At 43.5% G+C, this 19,300-nt stretch overlaps 1 protein-coding gene across 4 annotated transcripts in view; it reads left to right on the top strand.

Moving 5' to 3' along the window:
- sash1a (SAM and SH3 domain containing 1a) overlaps nt 1–19,300 on the top strand; it is a 161,336-nt gene that overhangs the window by 130,823 nt on the left and 11,213 nt on the right. For 3 of the 4 annotated variants that reach the window (XM_087174184.1, XM_087174186.1, XM_023407053.2), the window contains exons 5-15: nt 2,484–2,524; nt 2,750–2,839; nt 2,935–3,047; nt 4,393–4,491; nt 9,437–9,572; nt 10,053–10,474; nt 13,172–13,246; nt 13,505–13,648; nt 15,909–16,041; nt 17,142–17,311; nt 17,735–17,944. In XM_087174184.1, the coding sequence (XP_087030310.1) occupies nt 2,484–2,524; nt 2,750–2,839; nt 2,935–3,047; nt 4,393–4,491; nt 9,437–9,572; nt 10,053–10,474; nt 13,172–13,246; nt 13,505–13,648; nt 15,909–16,041; nt 17,142–17,311; nt 17,735–17,944 (1,633 nt within the window). The remainder of the gene's footprint in view (nt 1–2,483; nt 2,525–2,749; nt 2,840–2,934; nt 3,048–4,392; nt 4,492–9,436; nt 9,573–10,052; nt 10,475–13,171; nt 13,247–13,504; nt 13,649–15,908; nt 16,042–17,141; nt 17,312–17,734; nt 17,945–19,300) is intronic. The other variant, XM_087174185.1, reaches the window with a different exon arrangement.

Here is a 19,300-nt window from a genome sequence, read left to right as displayed (position 1 = left end):
GCCTTTCATTGTCTCTACTAGAACACCGGAGATCACTTCGCTCCAGGTGGCCCGCCTTGTAACCACACAGTCACTACACACACGCATACATGTGTGCATTGTTGTGATTTATGCTGAGCGCGGTGAAAACTGCCAGTAAGAGGCAAAAATGGAGACGCGCAGCTGTGTGTCCAAATCATGCTACGTGTCGGTCTATCATCTTTCCTGGACAGCAGCTCAGTCACACAGGATAGGAGTTGTGCCTGAGCATGTGATTTAAATGATAGTTGTCTACGCACTCATCACTCATTCAACTGTCATGCTTTTTTTTTTCCTGATGTAAACTATCTACAGGCTGTATAGTGTGTTTTTCTGTTGTATTGGACCTTTTCTGCATTGTGCAAATAATGCATTTTTCCAAAACATTACTCGCAGTTGCACATCTCTGCAGTAGTACCATATGTTGTGAAGACTCATGCTAAAGCATGAACAGCACTCACAGCTTATCATTCTGAAAATGACTAATGCTTTACATCCCACTCAGCTAACATGTTGTCAGACACAGAGCAAACTTGCACTCGTATAGCTAAGGGCATTAGCCCATTTTTGATTCTGCCTCCTTTCACCAACACTTGTAGCATGTTAATTTGCACAACACAAGAGAGGTATCATGGGAAACAACTTTCACCTGTCCTGCATAGGGTCAACCAAAAATTAAGATACTGTATTTTATAATAGGCCTTAAAGAGAAAGTTGGCTTCTTATGCTAATGAGATAAAAGCAGTTAAATGTCCCTTACCCAATGCAAAGAGCAGAATTCTAAATAGAAAGGCATGCCAAAGATTTAAGGTTAAACCAATTAAGTTGCCTAGCCGCACAATGCCTGGACTGACACACCCTTTGAAAGACATTCAGACTCCTGTGTGAGTGCGTGGATGTGCGTGAGTGCATGCATCTGTGCGCTGCATGGGAGGTTAATTTATAGAGCATTGGGGGAGGGTGGGGGGAAGCGGCGCTGCTACTGAAAAGCTTCTATTGAGTGATTTCTTTTAGCATTAGCTTTGGCCCTAGCCTATCTGAGGGGGGGATGAGCAGAGGGGCAAACCATACAGGCCTCCATTCAATTAGCATCTCATTATGTTGCCATGGCAGCCGGGCTTTAAGCCGCGTGAAGATTTCCCATTGCACCCGAAGAGGGCTGCCATGTCTGAACAAACATATGAACACACCTATATATATATATATATATATATATATATATATATATATATACACACACACACACACACACACACACACACACACACACATATATGCAGACACTTGAGAGGGAAGTGACCTGTACATCTCGCTTTGAACCTGTCGCACACTTTCACATTGCTTCACTGGCAGCCACCTGTCTCAGCTGTGTGCTCATGTGCAATTGACTTTCAAATCATAAAGGGTGTGTGACGGTGTGCAAGTAAGAGACAGTAAAAGAGTGAGACAGTTATGCATTTTGATTTACTTAATAGGTCTCTGAGAGTCTCAACTGGACCAATTGGCTGTTCTTATCTCTCCTTTTCCCCCCTTATGATTTATTTCCTTTTAATTGAAAGGATGGAAAAGCTTAAGTGTGCAGCAGCCACCACCACTCACTGTCACTCCCACACTCAGTCACACACAGACACACACAGACACACCTGTAGGGCGTTATCCACAGACATAATCCGTCCTGAGGCTTCACTTCCTCTTTACCGCCTTACTCAGCCCACTTATCCCTATCTGAAAACAAAGTCTCTCTCTCTCTCTCTCTTTCTCTCTCTCTATCTCTGTGTGTGTAAAGTTTTCTGCAGATACTTTGAACATGAACTGCTGATCCTCAGTTATTTTCCATCTCTCCCTCTCTTATGCCCTCTCTCCCTCTTCTCCCACTCCTCCTCTCTGTCTTCCTCGTGACTTTCTATCCTGTGGAGGGAAGTGGAAACACAAACAGGCTGAGTCTGCCCTGTGGTTTCTCCTCCTCCTCCTCCTCCTTCCCTCTCTCTCCTTCTGTTCTTCTCTTCCTCAGCCCCATACTTTCCCCTCTTCACTTTCATTTGATTGCTGACTCTCTTTCTCTATCATGTTGACATTACTCCTCTCTGTACAGCTTCTGAAACACACTGTATTCCCATCGACTTCATCTTACCCTCTTGTTTCCGCAACAGGGGTGTCATTGTCTCCTCTCCTCTCCTCTCCTCTCCTCTCCTCTCCTCTCCTCTCTTCCACCTTCTGCCTCTCAAGCCTCAGGAACCTGGTTTGTTATCACTAAAGTACCACCACTGACCCCAAGTGGTGACTAGACAAATCTGCAACTCCACTCCCAAAAACTGTGCGTGATGTTTATGCTGAAACATAGTCGGTGTGCTTTGAAGGGCTGTGGTTGACGGAGACGAGAAACTTGATGGTAATGTGTGAAAGTAAAAATGGAAATTTGCATTTTTCTAATGTTGATTCTTTTTGTCTTTACTTTTTTTGTCTAGAATGCCCCTGCACAAGTCCAGCTCTGAAGATGGATCTGGAGGTGAATAGAGATGCATTTTCATGTTTTATCGGTTGCTGTTTTAATGTTCCCTATAAGATAAGGATAATTATTTATTGGGTGAGACTAGGCCAGACAAATGTAAGGGTGATAGCTTATTGTTGTAAGAAATATAGGGGATGGTCTATACACGTACAACACAAACTGTGTAGTTGAGTATCAGGTGTGTGTTGCCTCCTGTGAGACTGATCCTTCCCTCCTTCTCAGGCAAATGGGACAACAAAAAGAAAAACAAATCTTTTTGGCAGAACTTCCGCAAGTCTCAGCATAAACCTGTCATGCGACAGACATCCAAAGGTTTGTGTGGCACCCATTTACCAGATCTGCTTTACCGAGTAGATGTCGTTTCGTTATTTGACCTTCTGCCATTCGCTCTTTACCCCCCCTGTCAGGAGAGGACATTGGTTACGTGGCCAGTGAGATCACCATGAGCGATGAAGAGCGAATCCAGCTGATGATGATGGTGAAAGAGAAGATGATCACCGTAGAAGAAGCTCTAGCTCGGGTAGGAAACTCCACTGACCTCCTGTTTCATCGTTTGCACCTTCCAATCCACATGACCCCCCCCCCCAGGACTACTGGTGTGAAGCCTCCTTCAACCTCCCCAGATCCCTTCACCTCCTCCTGGATTAGCTTCCAGCCTTTTCCCCCCCTTCTTCTCTATATTCCCACCATTTAGCACTAGTTTACTAAAATGACTCACTCTTACTAACCCCACAAAGACCCACATTTTAACCCTGCATTGTCCTCTTTATACACACACACACACACACACACACACACACACACACAAACTCCAGTTCAGAGGTTCAGGAGTTTGGGGATCTTAGGGTGTGAGCTCTTGGAGTGTGTGTGGGTGTGCTGATCAGTTCATACTTGCGGGGGTTGGCGGTCATAGTAACTCCATAGCCCCATCTGTTGGGGTGATGCACTGGTGCATTGTGGTTTTTCTCTCTAGGTTGACATGGTGGATAATTATTTGGCTTTCCTTTCAATTTCCCTACACTTTCTTTTTTGGTCTGATATTCAGACAATTTCTTTTGATTGTTCTTTCTATTTTTTTTATTTGCCCTACTACTTCTTCTTTCTTTATTTTCCCTCCTTCCATTCTGTCACCTTATGTAATGCCTTGCACATGGGTAGCATGACTGTCCAGCAGCATTTCAGCACTGGATTGCTCTCCACAAGGCAGACATTAATTATCCCCCTACAGTTCTCCTGTTTTTGTTTTTTTTCCCGGAACTTTCATGGTCTATCAGCCAATGGCTTGATCTCAGCTTCTCTGTCTAGTGATTGATACTCAGTGAAACCAATCAATAATCAGCCTGTGTGGATCGATTTTTTGAAATGTTTTTGTGGTTGTGTGTGGTTGTGTGTGGTGGTGTGTGTATCATCATATTGTTTTTGTTTTTTTTGTTTGTTTTTTGTCAATATTGTAGTATCTGTCCAGGGATGTAGTGGACTATAAACTCAATCATATTGAATCCTCTTATTTACAGAGCAAAGATTGAACAAGTAAGATTTATGTCTGCTCAGAAGAGCAGTTATAAATCTTCATGGCAAAAGTCATACCACGCATAAAAACTTTACTGTATAGTTACATTTTGAAATATGAATGCTTTGCCTAAAAATATAGTGGACTTTTATTTTGATAATTGCTTGCATGATAAACAGCAAACTCAGCGGTACAGTATACACTTTCTACGTACCACTACACCACTGGTTGAGTCCTTCTGTTCTGTGTGTGCGCCTGTGTGTCCGTGTAAATCCAGAGATGTGGCATGCTGGGTGAGAGTGGGTGGCCCCGACCTGTTCCTCTGCCTCTCTCTAAACTCTTCTTCTCCACGTAGCTGAAGGAGTATGAGCGCAACAGACAGTCCAGCAGTACTGACACTGCAGAGTGGACTGACGGATCTGCACCCAATCTAAACCAGTCCTCAAACTGCAACGTAAGTACACCCCTACCCCATCCCCCCCCCAACACCCCAAAAACCCTGACCCTTCCCCTTTACTCTACCTCTCGTAACACTCTCACCTCGACCACTCTCACCTTTGAGTTTGATTTTTCAGCCGAGGGGGTTGTGAAGGAGGACGGCCATTGTTGTTTCGACGTTTGTGTGCATGGGTGCGTGTGTTTGTGTTAATCCAAATGTTAAGAACTGTAACCTTAACTACTGTTCTTAGCTTGATGTCTAGACTTTGAATATGATCCACCTGTAGACTTCCCTTTTCAATATAATTGCATAAACCACTGTTTAACTTTTATCTTGCCTCCCTCTCTTCTTCCTTTTCTTTATCTGCCCTTCTCTCTCTGCTCTTTATCCATTAGCCAAACCACAATATATCCGCCTCTGCACATACATTCTCTCCACCATGTCATGTGCATCCTAATAAGATGGGTGTTCCCTCTGAGAATCTTGCCTCATTGCTTACTTCGGATTTATTACGCAATGTTGCGAGTCCTCTTCCATGTTTTATTCATCAAGTTAATTCTGCCATGTGCTCATTTGAAATTTGTCCCAACAAAATCATAATTGGCTCCTGTAGTGACAAGGTAATTGTCTCCTTGGAATTTAAGATCAGGTCCGTTTCCATCAATCAGTTGTAATTGTAACTTGCAGAAAGCCAAGTGGAGAGACGGACAAAATCCAGCCAGAACCTCTTGTGGCATAAGCGCTTGTTAGTATTGATTTTGTCAGCTGCGATCCTTGGAGTGAAAGCCTCCAAATCTCCCCAGTAACCTTTTTAAATGAGTCAAGACCTTTGAGGATACTTCATGTTGTGAAGTTGGTCCCGTAACGGATGCCATGAGTTGTGGAGTTGGAGCTCAGACAATCACAGCCTGTTGGATCTAGTTCGGTGTTTGTTGACAATCACTTAGTTCTTTCTGTTGTATCTATGTTTGCATATGCTACAGTTGTTTCCTCCCCCCCATTTTAAATGTAGGCCAGCTATGAAGCAGATTCAGGACTCACAGTGGTTATGGGTTTTTCTTTTTGACTAGTTCTGTAATATATGGCATCACATGGGAAAAGCATGCAGTCATACAGAGTCACACTCTGACCCAGTTTTATATAGGAAATGAGTTTATCCAAACACAAAAATTCCAAGTATTCTGAAAATAACTTCCTGCACATGTGTATTATTGCTATTTTGGAATGTGTTACTAATTCCCAGCTACAAAGCACTGACATTTTCTAAAAGCGATCTCTATCTCTTGCATATACTCTTATTCTTTTTTCGTAACTGAATGCATGTGCATTTCATGTCCTCGTTGGTAAAGTAATTGGAAGGTTGACCCTACAGCCTTTAGACAGATATGCTTCGATCCTTGCCAGGGTTGCATCTCCAGAATCACAGTTTCTTTCAAGAGTATGAATATGCTTTCACTGCAGATGTGCTTGACTTTTACGCATTCACAGCTGCCCCTGTTCCTCTTCAACTTGAAAGTAATCTATGGTTTACATTCTTAAACACCAGGACATCAGATCTAAACGGCTGTTTCTTACTGTAATTGAATCATTAAATCCACGAATAAGGACAAATGCAGAATAGTTCTCTCACATCACCACTGGTCCCTATTGAATGCTTCTTCTGGTTGGTTAATTGATGATTTCCTTCCATATGAAAAACAGCTTAATTATACCATAGATAACCTCAGCTCTGGTTCTGTCTGCTGTCTGGCTCGCTCATGTGGGTGTGTGAATTGTGCATGAGTTTGCTGATCATCTCATCAGTCTGTTAACCCTCGCATTACCCCCTCTGCTGCCAGCTGCTCACTTCCTGTGGCAAGAGGATTGATCGATTGGGGGGTTTTACAGGACAGGGGAGAGGATGAAGACTTACTGAAGGAGGATTGTGTAGAGGAACACACAGATTGGCTCTGGAGGCTGTGAACAAATGCAAGTGCTGGAGGCAGAGAGGAAATAAGGGAGAGAGAGAGAGTTAAGATAAAGAATACCCTCAGGGCCAGAAAAGGGGGGGGGGGTTATATCTCCCCTTGCCCCAAGTTCCAAAATTGGCCACTACAGGAAAAATTTCTTCTCTACAGGGGCCTCTATTGGTGTCACATGTTGCCCCCTTTCCCCTATAATGAATGGAATTAGGTCATTCCCAAATTCAAATAGTAACAGTTCTGTGTGCCTGTATTCTATCTATATGCAGACATGTGAATATACAGTACATATGTGTGGCTGACTTGTTTGCAATAAGCAATTCTTTGGCTGCTCTGTCCCTTTTTCTCTGATGCTGTGTTTCCCCGGTCTGCCCCCCCCTACCCGACGATCGGAACCCACATTCCAGGGCTGGCCATTAGCGATGTGGGGGCCAGGGCAGGGTCAGAGGGGCTCAAATGATGGGATTGTTCTCCATGCACAACACGCCTTTTCTCTGCTAGCTGTGCGGCACGGCTCTTCCAAACAGTCCCTCATTCCTCTGAGCTGAATTCACTAACAGGCTGCGTCTGTATCTGCCAGCATGTGCACAGGGGCACAGATATTATTTTGGATCGTGCATGCGTGAGAATGTGGTTGGCACACGATGGATTTGCTGGACTTGCGCTTGCTAGCCCGTTGTATATTAACACTGGAAGTGCTACCCTGCTGTTTTAAACTAAGGTGGTAAGTTTTAAGGCACATTGTTGCACTTAACTTTCTGTATCAGATTTTCTTTTGGGTTTGTCCTGTTCAGTTTTTGTGGCACAGAACGAGCAGAAAGATTTTGGTGTGCGCTGTAAGGATGTTGGATTATAGTTTTCTAAGTTTAAGGGCACCTTCCAAATTGTGGGAACGGTCGTCAAGGTAATTTGTGAAGTGAAACGGCAGTTATGGTGGAGGAATTGCTGCTTTGACCTTGTTTTTGATGGCGGCCTTTCAGCCCTTCTTGATTCATGGCCTCATATGTTTGAGTTTCTTTCTGTGTTTCTCTGTCTCCCCTCCGGTCATTTGCATGGATGCTGTTTCTCAGGGCTGGGTGAGGACGAATATGTCACTGTCACCTCTTTATCTTCTCCTGTTCTTTTTCCTCCTTCTGTCACACATGCAATTGAAGAAATCATGAGGGGGTTAACTGCTAAATCACTCAGGCAGTTGTGTTATCCTCCAAATGACCTCATATGACACACTGTTTTTTGGGGTTTTTTTTTTTTACACTTCTCAAGAATAGTGGTTTATAGGAACCAAGACCCAGGAGTCGACTCCAGTCCAACCTTTGGTGGGTTCACTCATCTCACAGTCTCTCTGCTGCCTCTTTTATCAATCCTCAAGGACACAGACTTGTTATTACACTACATTCTTCGAAGCTATTACACTCTAGCATCGTCCAGGGCAAATGGAAATTTAAAGGAATCACCACAGCGGCCAGAATTGTGTGGTTGACTTGAGGGATTGTCGGGGACAATTGGGCTGAGGGGTAGTGGAGCTACGGGTTTTCAGAGCCTATTTCTGCGGTTCGTCAGAGGCCGGATGAATGGCTGTGCCCCAGCTCTGGTCTGCTGCGCCAACATGACAGAAATCCTAAACGTTGATCATGCACCTCTGAAGGTGGTTAAGTGATGGCAGAAAGGGGGGGGGGGGGTCAGCGTGATAGAATTGACTTTGTGATGCTGCACTGATAACTATATATTGTTTTCTTTTCCAACTGCGGGTTTGTAACACTCACACGTCTGCAGGAATCTAAAGGTCATAATGTTGCTCTGGTTGTGTGGTGCCATCAAGGATTTGCGGACAATGTCAGATTTGTTGGCTTCAACCGAGCCACAGTTGTTAACATCATCCCCACTGTAGGTCAGCAGCCTCTGAGCCAGGCCTGCGGTCTAAACTCAACAACAGCTAGAAAGTGGTTTCTTGCTTGTTAGCTTTAGAGCTGCAGGAGGAGACTGTGTTTTATCAGACAGAGAAGAGCTAAGCCTGCAGGCCTGCTCTGTCTAGTGATGTGTGTGTGCGTGCGTGCGGCGCGCGCACGCGCATGTATGCATGAGTGTCCCTCTGCAAGCGATGCAGTCAACCTCGACCATGGAACTGGCAGTGTGTGAGAGAGGTGGTGTTGCTGTGGAAACCAGTAGCAAAATAGGAGCAAATTAAGTTGTTTGAGCTCCATGATAATTATGGTGGTTTCTGCCAGACAATCTTTACGCCAAAGCTCAGCTCATCACCACCATCACATCGAGGCTGCAGCAAGAATGTGCATACACACATGGAGCTGAGGGAGTTTTTCTGCGGGTATGTGTGTTGAGGCTCAGTGGGAATAGGGCTTGTGCTGTACGTGTGTGTGTGTGTGTGTGTGTGTGTGGCGCGTGCGTGTGAGTGATGAAACTGTTAGCGACTTCATTATTCTATCTCTTTTCCACTCCACTACCACTGTGCAGAGAGTTTAGATGCAGAGAAAAAAAAAACACCAAGATGCTGACACCCATAACATGCGACCAGTGTCCTTTCATTTCCTCTGGAGTAAACGGTCTCTGAAGGGAACATCATCAAATAGACCGTTTATTGTAAGACTCACTGTGTCATTCAGTTATACCCTTTTTTTTTTTTTTTTTTTTAAATTACTGTCATCTGGTTCATTATTTCAGTGCATTTTTTTTCTGTTTGCTATGTATATGAATTTCACACAATGCAGTCCTGCAGTCCTCCATTTCTCACCTCACTAACTTCGACTCCATTCTAAAAAATGCTCCCATCTGTTGCATTATAACAGCGTCTCAAAGCATATTTGTCAAAGTTTGTTTTATTTTCTCACTACATTTTATATCAAAATAATTCAAAACAAAACCATACATTTCTGTAATCTCTGCTTTCATGAAATGCTTGCGCTGAACTGGACAGAAGACTTTTCCCAGCTTGACTGTGTGTCCCTTTTATTATATCATCCCTCCCTCTTTGTCTCTCCCACCAGTCTCGTGAACAGTCAGACGATGAGCAATCGGAGGACTCTGTGAAGTTCAAACGGCTTCACAAACTGGTTAACTCAACACGCCGAGTCAGGAAAAAACTCATCAAGGTGGAAGAGGGCAAGAAACATGGCTCTGAAGGTTTGTAACCCTCAGATGGTGAATTCCTTTGATTGTCTCACAGCTCAACATAGTTTAAATCTGTCGTCAGCATTTCTTTTTCAGTTTATCAGTCAGTTAATGTTCATGTGTTGTGTTTCCCAGGCACATAAAGGTCATGGTTTTAGGCTTCATGCTTCTACTGTATACAAATGTCAACACTGCTGGTATTACTTTTTAGAATTTTATGTTTAAAATCAGTTTGAATTGATCTGTTGGTTCTCACTAAAAAGAAGTTAAAGTTCAATCATAGTAAAAGTTGTGTTTTTGGAAATTTATAACGCGTGTCTTTTTTTTGCCAATGTGTTACATTCTTTGCCTGAAACTCAGACTTGAAGAATGTGTTTTGAAATGTTTGCTGGCGAGCTGTGGTTTGGAAATCCACAGATGGGTCATGGGACTGCACAGAATCTAATGTCTAAATCCTGAGTAGCAAACTAGTGATGTTTCTGTCTTGTTTAGATTTCCTGAATCTGGAGGCACCTCCCACCTGTGAGGACAACACAGCTCTGTACACAGGGGTACTAAAGAAGCCCCCTTTGCCCCAGGAGGCCTCTCTGCCCTCCCTCACCCAGGATCAACTCTCCCTCGACGGAGACACAGACAGTCTGACCACCTCCCCTTCCTCCAGCAGCTTGGACACCTGGTCCGGACACAAGCTGGTCAAAACCTTCAGTAAGTCTTCCAGTACCCACGGCCTCATCCGGCCCCCCAGGAGAACCCCGGTCAGCTCTGGTGGCCTGGGAGGTTCCATCTCCGGCGTTGGAGGTAGTGGCTCTTCGTTCTCGGAGTTGGATGGCTGTGGATTGGACGACGAGGGGAAACTGTCACGCTCCACTACCGACAGCGAGATGCGGAAGGCCCTGGGCTCCATCTCCCATGGGGTAAGTAACAACGAGGCCCTCTACGCTTACTATGGCCTCACCAAACCTCGTCCCAAACCCCATGCCCAGTCTCGTTTCCTGATCTCCCTGGATGACGGTCCACAAGGCAGCCCTAAACACCAAACTGCCAACCGGCACCATGGCAGCTGGACACACCGGAAACCTGACCCCAACTACGCTTACTCCACCAAGCACCTACTGTACCAGCGCTCGCGCAATTCCAAGACCCCTGTCTCCCCTCTGTCTGTCACCCCCTCCTCCCCCGCCCGCTGTGATGTAGCCAAATCAAAGGGTTTTGGAAGTGGGGGAGGGGGCTGGGTGTTTCCCTCTCGCAGGCTGCGTGGTCGAACAGCAGTCAGTGAGCTGAACATCACCTATGTGGTAGAACGGAGCCTGTACGGTCACCTCAACTGGGCCCAGCTGGTCCGCCCAGTTACCCTCAGCCGCGCTGAGCGCCGCTGTCTGTTGGAGGAGGACCGCGAGGCGGACAGGAAGTGGGCGGCCAGTGTGGACCGCTGCACCAAGCGTGTGCTCTTGCGGATCCAGCAGAAGTCTGTGAGTTTGGACCATGAGGTTCAAATCGACCGCCTCGTGTGAGCAGGACTCGGTGTACTTCAAAGTTGCAGAATAGCTCAGAGGTTACAATAGAAGGTGCAGCAGACATACACAACACAACACACGAAGCATGTCGACTTATTTAGTTAATGACGTCTGTGTGACAAGTCAGAAAGTAGCGCAGCTCATGTACTGAAAACGTCAAGAACCAGCCTATCACAGACCTATCTGCCCTCAGAGGAATGGTATCTTCCCTGACCTTTAAGTGAATGCCTTTGGCTTCAAACCTTTTTCTTTCAGCTGAAAATGAAATGATTATGGAATGTGCAGTGCCCCACTTGGGAGGTTAAGTCACAGCAGAGGTTTTATAAGTGCCTTTTATAAATGTCAGATCCCTGAAGAACACATGCACTCGCACAGTCACGCTGATCCCTGTGGGCAGAGGAGATGCTATACGAGCTCGGAGGAGCTCATTCTTTGAACTGCACAGCACGTAGCCTCAGAGACGTACTCAGTGAATGGCCTTATTAAGTCGAGATCAGTGACAGATGTGTCTTTACGCTGATCAACTTTCAAATTGATCTTGTAAGGCTTAGCAGAGCAATTAAAAAAAAGTGGATTCAGCAGACAAACAGGTGAACTACATGTACTAATACATATTCATACCTCAGTGAATATAAAAGGCCAAATTTTTAATGTTAACAAGGATGAAAAAGGTCTGGTTGCATCGCAAGTACCGTACTCATTCCCCCACATATAACCTGTCTGAATCAATACAAGTAGTGACAGATACTCTAGGCGGTGTTATAGAGGAGCTATCCTGCAGCTTTGAGGGTACCTGAATCCTATCGTGTACTAGTGAAATCACTGGAGGTCGTTCTCATCCAGAAACTCTCCGAATCCACTGTTTCTGTTGTTGCTTTTCGTTTCTTTTTTCTTTTTTGGCCCGTGCCTCTATGGTTGCAGATATGATTTTTTATTTTTTATTTTTTGGTAGTTTTTCTTTTCTTATAATTAAATCCGAAAGACATTTATTTCTGGGTGCATGTCCATTCCATCAAGCATCGCCATTACATTCAGAACAGTTCTTTTTGGACGTCTCTTCAAACATGTTTGTTCTCCAAACTGTGCTTTTCCTGGGAAGTTGTGATGTGGACTGCAGCTGTGGACATCTAATATAGAAACTATTTTCTTAATGTGCAAGTTCTTTGCACCCAGGTTCATCCAGGGTTTGTGGGAGTCTAGTCGAGTAGAAGTTTTTTTTTTTTTTTGAAGCAAAGGAGAAATGCCACCAAGTATCCCCACAGGAATCGAGGGTTTGCTTTTGGCAGAAGACGCTTGATGTGCATGTCTGTGTCTACATGTTTGTGTGTGACCTACTGCAGAGCTTGGGAGGGATTCAAAATGTCAAAGCCAATTTAGTGATAAGGTCCTGGATCTCTTCTACTCTCATGTCATAGTTCCTCTTTGTGTCTACCCCTTATTTTGCTGTCAACCTCTAAAGTCAAGAAGAAAAAAAATCTTCCATATCACCCTGTCCTCTCAGCAGAACCATTTTGCTCTGTCTGAAAATGTTTCTTGTGAGAATAACGTATTGGCGGCTCTAAGCAACCAGCCTAAATGTTGTGCATGTTAGCATACTAAGCCCAGCTTTGCATTTGTCATAATTAACCGCAAAATGAATTGCATCAGGCTGCGCTGCAATTAATATACATTCACTTGTAAAAGTACGATTTTTATATTTTAGCTTGGCCACATCAAGTAAGGTTAATTTTGTCCAACATTTTCTCCAGGGGATTCAAGTTTTAAAGCCCATGAAGCAACTTGTTGGAGCCGACTGTGAGCCCTCCATGGTCAATATAACAGCTCATTTGCCTAGGACCATGCAGTAATTTTAAAGAGGAGCTCATATAACAGTTTGTGTTACATCATGTCTGTTGGCTGTCCACAGTCCCATATGACATCATGCCCCCACATATGTACAAACCATATACCCATGTTCATTAATCAAACTGTTGCCCGTGTCGTGTCATGCCAAGCATGAATCATCGTGAGTTGACCCTCGATGGTTGTGGATGGGGAGCTCCTGTAACGCCACCTTCTGAGTGTAACTCATTTGATTGTATTTTGGCTCCTCCGCAGAGAACGTGCAGCTTCGGAGGCTTTGACCTGTCCAACCGTTCGCTCCATGTGGTCAACACAGGCTCGGAGGCCAATGTAAGTGCTGGCAGCTTGTAAAATAAGAAGAGGCTGTGAGGGGCACGAGCTGAACTCCCGTCATACTAAATCCCCCTTTCTCCTCTGTCTTCTGCCTTGCTTTGACCCCCCCCCTTGCCCTGCCCTTTTGTCTTGTCCTGTTCAACCTCCCCTGATTCCGCCCCGTCTCTCCTCATCTTTCTCTCTCTCTCTCTCTGTTATCCTGCCTCTCTGTCCATCATTTTCTGCCCTGCCTTTCCTTCTTTCTTCAAATCGCAGAATAAAGAACAGGAGGCTATTTACAGAGAAGTGGTGAAGTCCCCCACTACGTCTCGGATCTCACTGGGCAAGAAGGTCAAGTCGGTCAAGGAGACGATGAGGAAACGCATGTCGAAGAAGTACAGCAGCTCCTTGTCTGAGCAGGTTAGACATGCACACACACATACACACACACAAACACAGACACTTTTTTGAATCCTGTATTGTTAGAAAGCTCAGGTAACTTTGAACATTACACAATCTCCCTTGTTTTTAGGGCAAGTCATGTATAAACAGTCAAACCTTAACTTTGTTTAAAAAGCAGCGGCGAACGCGTAAATGGTCCCGCAAATCTATACAATATGTGTTTAATCCTGGACACAGGCGAGCCAGGCACAGCTGTAAAGACGTAAAAGCTGCCCATGTTCTGCAAACATTTAGAGGAAGTTTTGCAGTGTGTAAGCCACATACTCTGTCCACAGGCTGTGAGTGGGCGGGAGTATTTGTGTTAGTTACAGAATAAACACAGAGCACTGAAACACACACACACACACACACACACACACACACACACACACACACACACACACACACCGTCTCTCTCTCTCTCTCTTTCTCTCTCTGCTGTGCTGTGCTGTACCGGGGCCCAGTCAGTAGGGTGGAGTGTGTGGTTCATGTTGAGCTCATGCAGTGATGCAAGTGTCCCCCAGGCTTGTTGTTAGGAAATGGAGACTTAAAGTGTGAGAGTGTATAATGGCTGTCTAATCTGCTCTGGCCTAATTTTTTCTGGGCATCCAGTGGCACCACCGGTGGCCTCGCCAGCCCTGCAGTTTGATGTCGCCCAACGAAATATGTCATTAATGTGGAGTTCAGCATCTGTCCGTCATGGTGGTCCTCAACGCTGTGACCCACATATCCTGGCATGAGTCATAGAGCCCTTTGGTTGGGAAAGAGCAAAGGAAATTTAATTACCATGTCACAATGTCTCAACCATGGTCATTTTATAGGCCACAATGCCACCTAGTGGATTACTGAAACAGTAGTGGCATCTTGATGCATGTTGTTGCTTCATCATTAGAGACTTCAAAGGAGATCTGGAAAGATTTTAAATCAATTTAAAGTTTAAACAAACAATATGAGTTGTTTAATTTATGCAAAACAATCATTTGGCACATATCATGTAACTTAGGTCAGTTTAAATGGTGTTATTACTTCCATAATTTGATGGAATTCCTGCTGAAGTAAGTTGTTCCATCAGGACATTAGACGGTGAGGGATCAAGTTTTAGTGGATGTCAGTTATTGCTGAAAAGAAAAAGCTTTTTATTTTTAACGACTTTATTTGGTTGGACATTTTTGTTGCCCCTACTAGTGCAGCTTGACTTCACCACATAAAGGCAACGTGTTCACACTTTTTCAAGTATGTCTTAATACAATAATCGTATGGACAGTGAAAGTGTTATTGTCCCCTGTCGCTGTTTCTGTTCATTCTGGCTGCGAAGGAATCCAGTGGAGATGATGGGGAACGAAACCCACAGTCCGTGTGAAAATGAGTTCAGCTGAAGTTAATGAGGCTTCAGTTTGACTTGACAAATCTAGCGAGTTGTCATCCAACATTACAGTCTTTGTTACTATGCTGAACTCAGCAAGGAAACGCTGTCAATGGAAACAAAAAGAAGTTTTTGAACTTAAAAAGAATTTAACTTATAAAAATGCCATCTTTAGTTGATCTAATTGAGATAGCTAAAGCCTCATGTAATCAGAGAAGCTTTAGCAGTCATTCCCAGACAGACCGAGGACTTTGGATGTTTTTCCTCATCACTTATATTTAAATAGGAACCGATCTCTGTACAGTGTGTATGGAGAGGAGAAACCGTTTCAGTGTTAATGTGAGGACGTGAGTATTGTTTTAATGCAGACTTGAAGAATTGTGAACTTATTCTTTAAGACATACTGTTTTTTTCAGAAGGTTCAGGTGCTAATATTATGAGGTCTTTAAATGAAACAAAAAAGGATCTTTGCGCCATAGAAATATCAGGAAAAAATAAAACATTTTAGGAAGAAAAAGCCTCCAGAATTTGTATGTTTTTAATAACTGTTCAAATTTGAACTGATGGATAAATCTCATTCATGCTTAAAGCTGAGTTTTATATGTGTCCATCTGTTTTAGACATCAATAAGGGTAAAAAAAGAAAAAAAAATACCCCTCGGTTTTAACCACCACCTCCACCTATGATATTCATCCCTCCCTCTCTCTCTCTTCCATCGTTTCCCCTATGTCAACCTCCTAACCACACTGTCCCATCCCTCACATCTTCTCCTCTCTTAACTGTACAACATCTCCTTTGTGTCCGTCCCTTGTGTTTTCATTACCCATCCTGCATCACCCACCCCCTCTCTCTCTCTCGCTTTTTTTTGTCTTTCAGTCCAGTCCGGATGGAGCCCCCGGTTCCCCTCAGTCCCCTCAGCCTGAAACCGACTCTCTGGAGAAGCCGAAGCTTAAAGCTGGAGGCTCAGTGGAAAGTCTGCGTAGTTCACTCAGCGGACAGAGTTCAATGAGTAAGACAAGAACCATTGTTTTAGAAAAGGCATGCTTGTTTTTATCAGGCCTTTTTGTTTTTTGACTTTGTGTATATGAGAAAAAGTTTTTTTTTTGCTTTCACAAAACCAGTACTTCACACCACTCTCTCTCGATTTTACTCAATACTTTGACAGTTTGTGAAGCACATAAACAGGATTATACTTGCCGTTTAGTTCTAGCAATGCATCATTGTATAGCTCATGTAAACATCTCGTATATAAGTGAAGGCAATCTAAAGATTTAAATGGATTAAAATAGCCTGATTTGAGCAATGCGTAACACTAGATGGTGCTCATCACATTTCCTGTTTGCACTTGTGTATTTCAGATACAGACTTAACCTTCATGCTGCCTCTGGCATTAAATGTTTTTTTTGTTTGTTTTTTTTTTTTTTTGTGGCATGATCTCTCTCTTGATCACACCCAGTCCCACCAGCTGCCTCGTGCGCTGTGATCTCAGAGCGTTTTCCAAGTGTGTTTTGATCTCGCAGGTCATCTTATCTAATTACATCTTATGATTACTTCAACCTGGTATTTCCGTCACATCTTTTGTGGATACATTTTTCAAGTTGAGAGTGAATTGAAGACTTGGCCGACTCGCAGTGATTCAGAGCCATAGAACACGCACACAAACATGCGAGCAGACAGGCAAACATACGGTAATAATTAGGTAGGAAGTCTTGCCTCTCCGATTCCCACACGTCGACATGATTTCAGCCTTCAGTCTTCCCCTCAGACGCTGAGGAAAATATGCTGCAAACACTCTGCTTCACCCAGGACATGCAACACAACTGTTACACTCCTCACTCTTACTTCCACAGAAACTGAGAAAATACAAATTATAATAATATAAAATAAAATCAATGTAGTCTTTGAATAGTGTATCTAGCCTTGTGAAACTCCTTGATACAGACATCCTTTTAAACAGTGATGATGAAGAGATGTTTTGAAGAAAGCTTCAGTCAGATTTGGACTGTTTTGATGATATAACAGAATCCTTTTTTTTGTGAAATTGTTAATATTTATACACAGTCATTTTATAGCTCATGTGCACATTCGCTTGTGTGTCTTTGTGTCCAGGTGGTCAGACAGTGAGCACCACCGACTCGTCGGCCAGTAACAGAGAAAGTGTGAAGTCGGAGGATGGTGATGACGAAGAGCCGCCTTACAGAGGACCGTTCTGCGGACGTGCCCGAGTCCACACCGACTTCACCCCCAGCCCCTACGACACAGACTCCCTCAAACTGAAGGTAAAACACGTTATGGTTATGCACACCTGGTTCCTATTCACTTGTGTGCAAATTCAATAGCCACAGCCTTTAATCTCTGGAATTCTCTACCACACACAATCTGTTCACTCGTTTGATTACGCTTCATGGATGAAGACGATCTTTATAATGTAGTTTTTACAGATGAAAAATACTCATATATGAGAGCTACTAAGTACAGTTTAAGTCTTATACTGGCCAAAGAGCTTCTACATGATATACAATAAGAGTTTGTTGCCTTGATCCAGAAGACAATTGTGGCTTGGGGAGCAGATCGTCTCACTCTTTCATTAACTGTTTTCAATTTTTTCCCAAGCTAGTCTCAATATTTTTGAGCAAGCGACAGGGTGAAAAAGTAGAGGGTGGGGTTATTCTTTCTAAATTCTGCTCTTTGTGATCCTCCAGCGTGGTGATGTAATTGACATCATCAGCAAGCCACCCATGGGAACATGGATGGGTCTGCTCAACAACAAAGTCGGCACCTTCAAGTTCATCTACGTGGACGTGCTGAGCGAGGAAGAGGAGAAACCCAAAAGGCCCGTGAGGAGGAGGAGGAAGGGCCGACCACCCAAGCCCACCTCCGTGGAGGAGCTGTTGGAGCGGATCAACCTCAAGGTAAAATACCAGACATGCTAGATTTTGTATAGACTAGAGCCAAATTCAGTAGGTTGGATCTACAGTATCATGTCCGTTCACAAGCTTTCAATGGGAGTGAAGTTGAGTAGGTTTACATAGATTTTTATCTCAACCTTGCAGAAATCAGTCCAAAAATCCCACTCCTCTGGCACTTCAGTAGGAGATATCGGATCTTAAGTAAATGAAAATATTATTTTAGCCATAAATCTTTTTACCCAAATACCTTGAAAACACATTCGCTGACAAGCAGAGATAAATATAACTCATTACAGGCTACATTACAGGCTGCACGCCTTAGGATGTTTGATCTGACACTGACGTATAAACATTAGCACCCACATTCTCACAACCACGCCCCAACAATAAAACTCACATCTGTCATCAAAACCCACTCATACCTGGGATGCTTCCCCCAAGAGACTTTGTGGGTTTGTCTGTGTTATCTCTGGCCAGCCTAATGGCTAAGTCACAGATTAAAGATTGATGTTACAGCACAGGCTTCCTAAGCTGCGAGTCTGTGAGTGTTACAAGTGCATTAGAGCAGTCATGTCCCCTTAGTTACCACCAGATTCCCAGAGTGGGCGAGTTAGACTAAACACATATAGAACATTGGAGATTTTCCAGTTTGCAGCCAATGTGCATTCTGTTACCAGGTGTTTGAACCGCTCTTTGCCTTCTAATAATGAAAAAGTAAAAATACATTCCAGTCCCACTGTTTTTCTTTATCCAAGATAAATGATCTTGTCAAGCGTCATTTATATTTGGTTATTAAACTTGTTGGACATAAACTTTCCTTTTAGCATGATGTGAAAAAAATGAGGCGCATGGTTGTGACACATTGGTTAAGATAGCTACGTTAATAAAACTAATTGGCTAAGTCTATATCTTGATTTTCTGAAGTTTCTCAAGTTTAAATCAAGACTGTTTTTTTTTGGGGGGGGGGTTTAACTAGTTTTAAGGTAAGGAAGTTTTTCACACTCGCTGATTTTTAATTCTTGGCTCAAGAATCTCATGAGTAATTTTTGGTAAGCCTGCTGTATTTTATTTTATTTTTTATAAAAGTAAAGTAAAAGTAAAGTTGTTTGCAGAGAGGATTTTTTTTTTTTTTTGCAGCAATATGTAAATGCAAAATTTTTACTGCTTTAAATTCCCTAATTTATTTCCTGCATTATAGATATTTCCTTTTCTCGGCTTTCTGTCTTTTGACCATGTTCTCAGAAATCGATTGAGCTCCGTAGGCTTTGTAAAAACTATACGGGCTGTGATCGAGCCGTCACAGATCAAAGGCGTAAGAATATTGTTATTTACTTTTGGTAAAATGATCAATAACCCCCC

This window comes from Seriola lalandi, unplaced genomic scaffold, assembly GCF_002814215.2.
Source record: "Seriola lalandi dorsalis isolate HSWRI2012SDOR001 ecotype SW California unplaced genomic scaffold, Sedor1 jcf7180002054326, whole genome shotgun sequence".
Lineage (NCBI taxonomy): Eukaryota > Metazoa > Chordata > Actinopteri > Carangiformes > Carangidae > Seriola > Seriola lalandi.
Note: the sequence above shows the minus strand (reverse complement) of the source record. Positions and strands in the feature narration are given on the sequence as shown.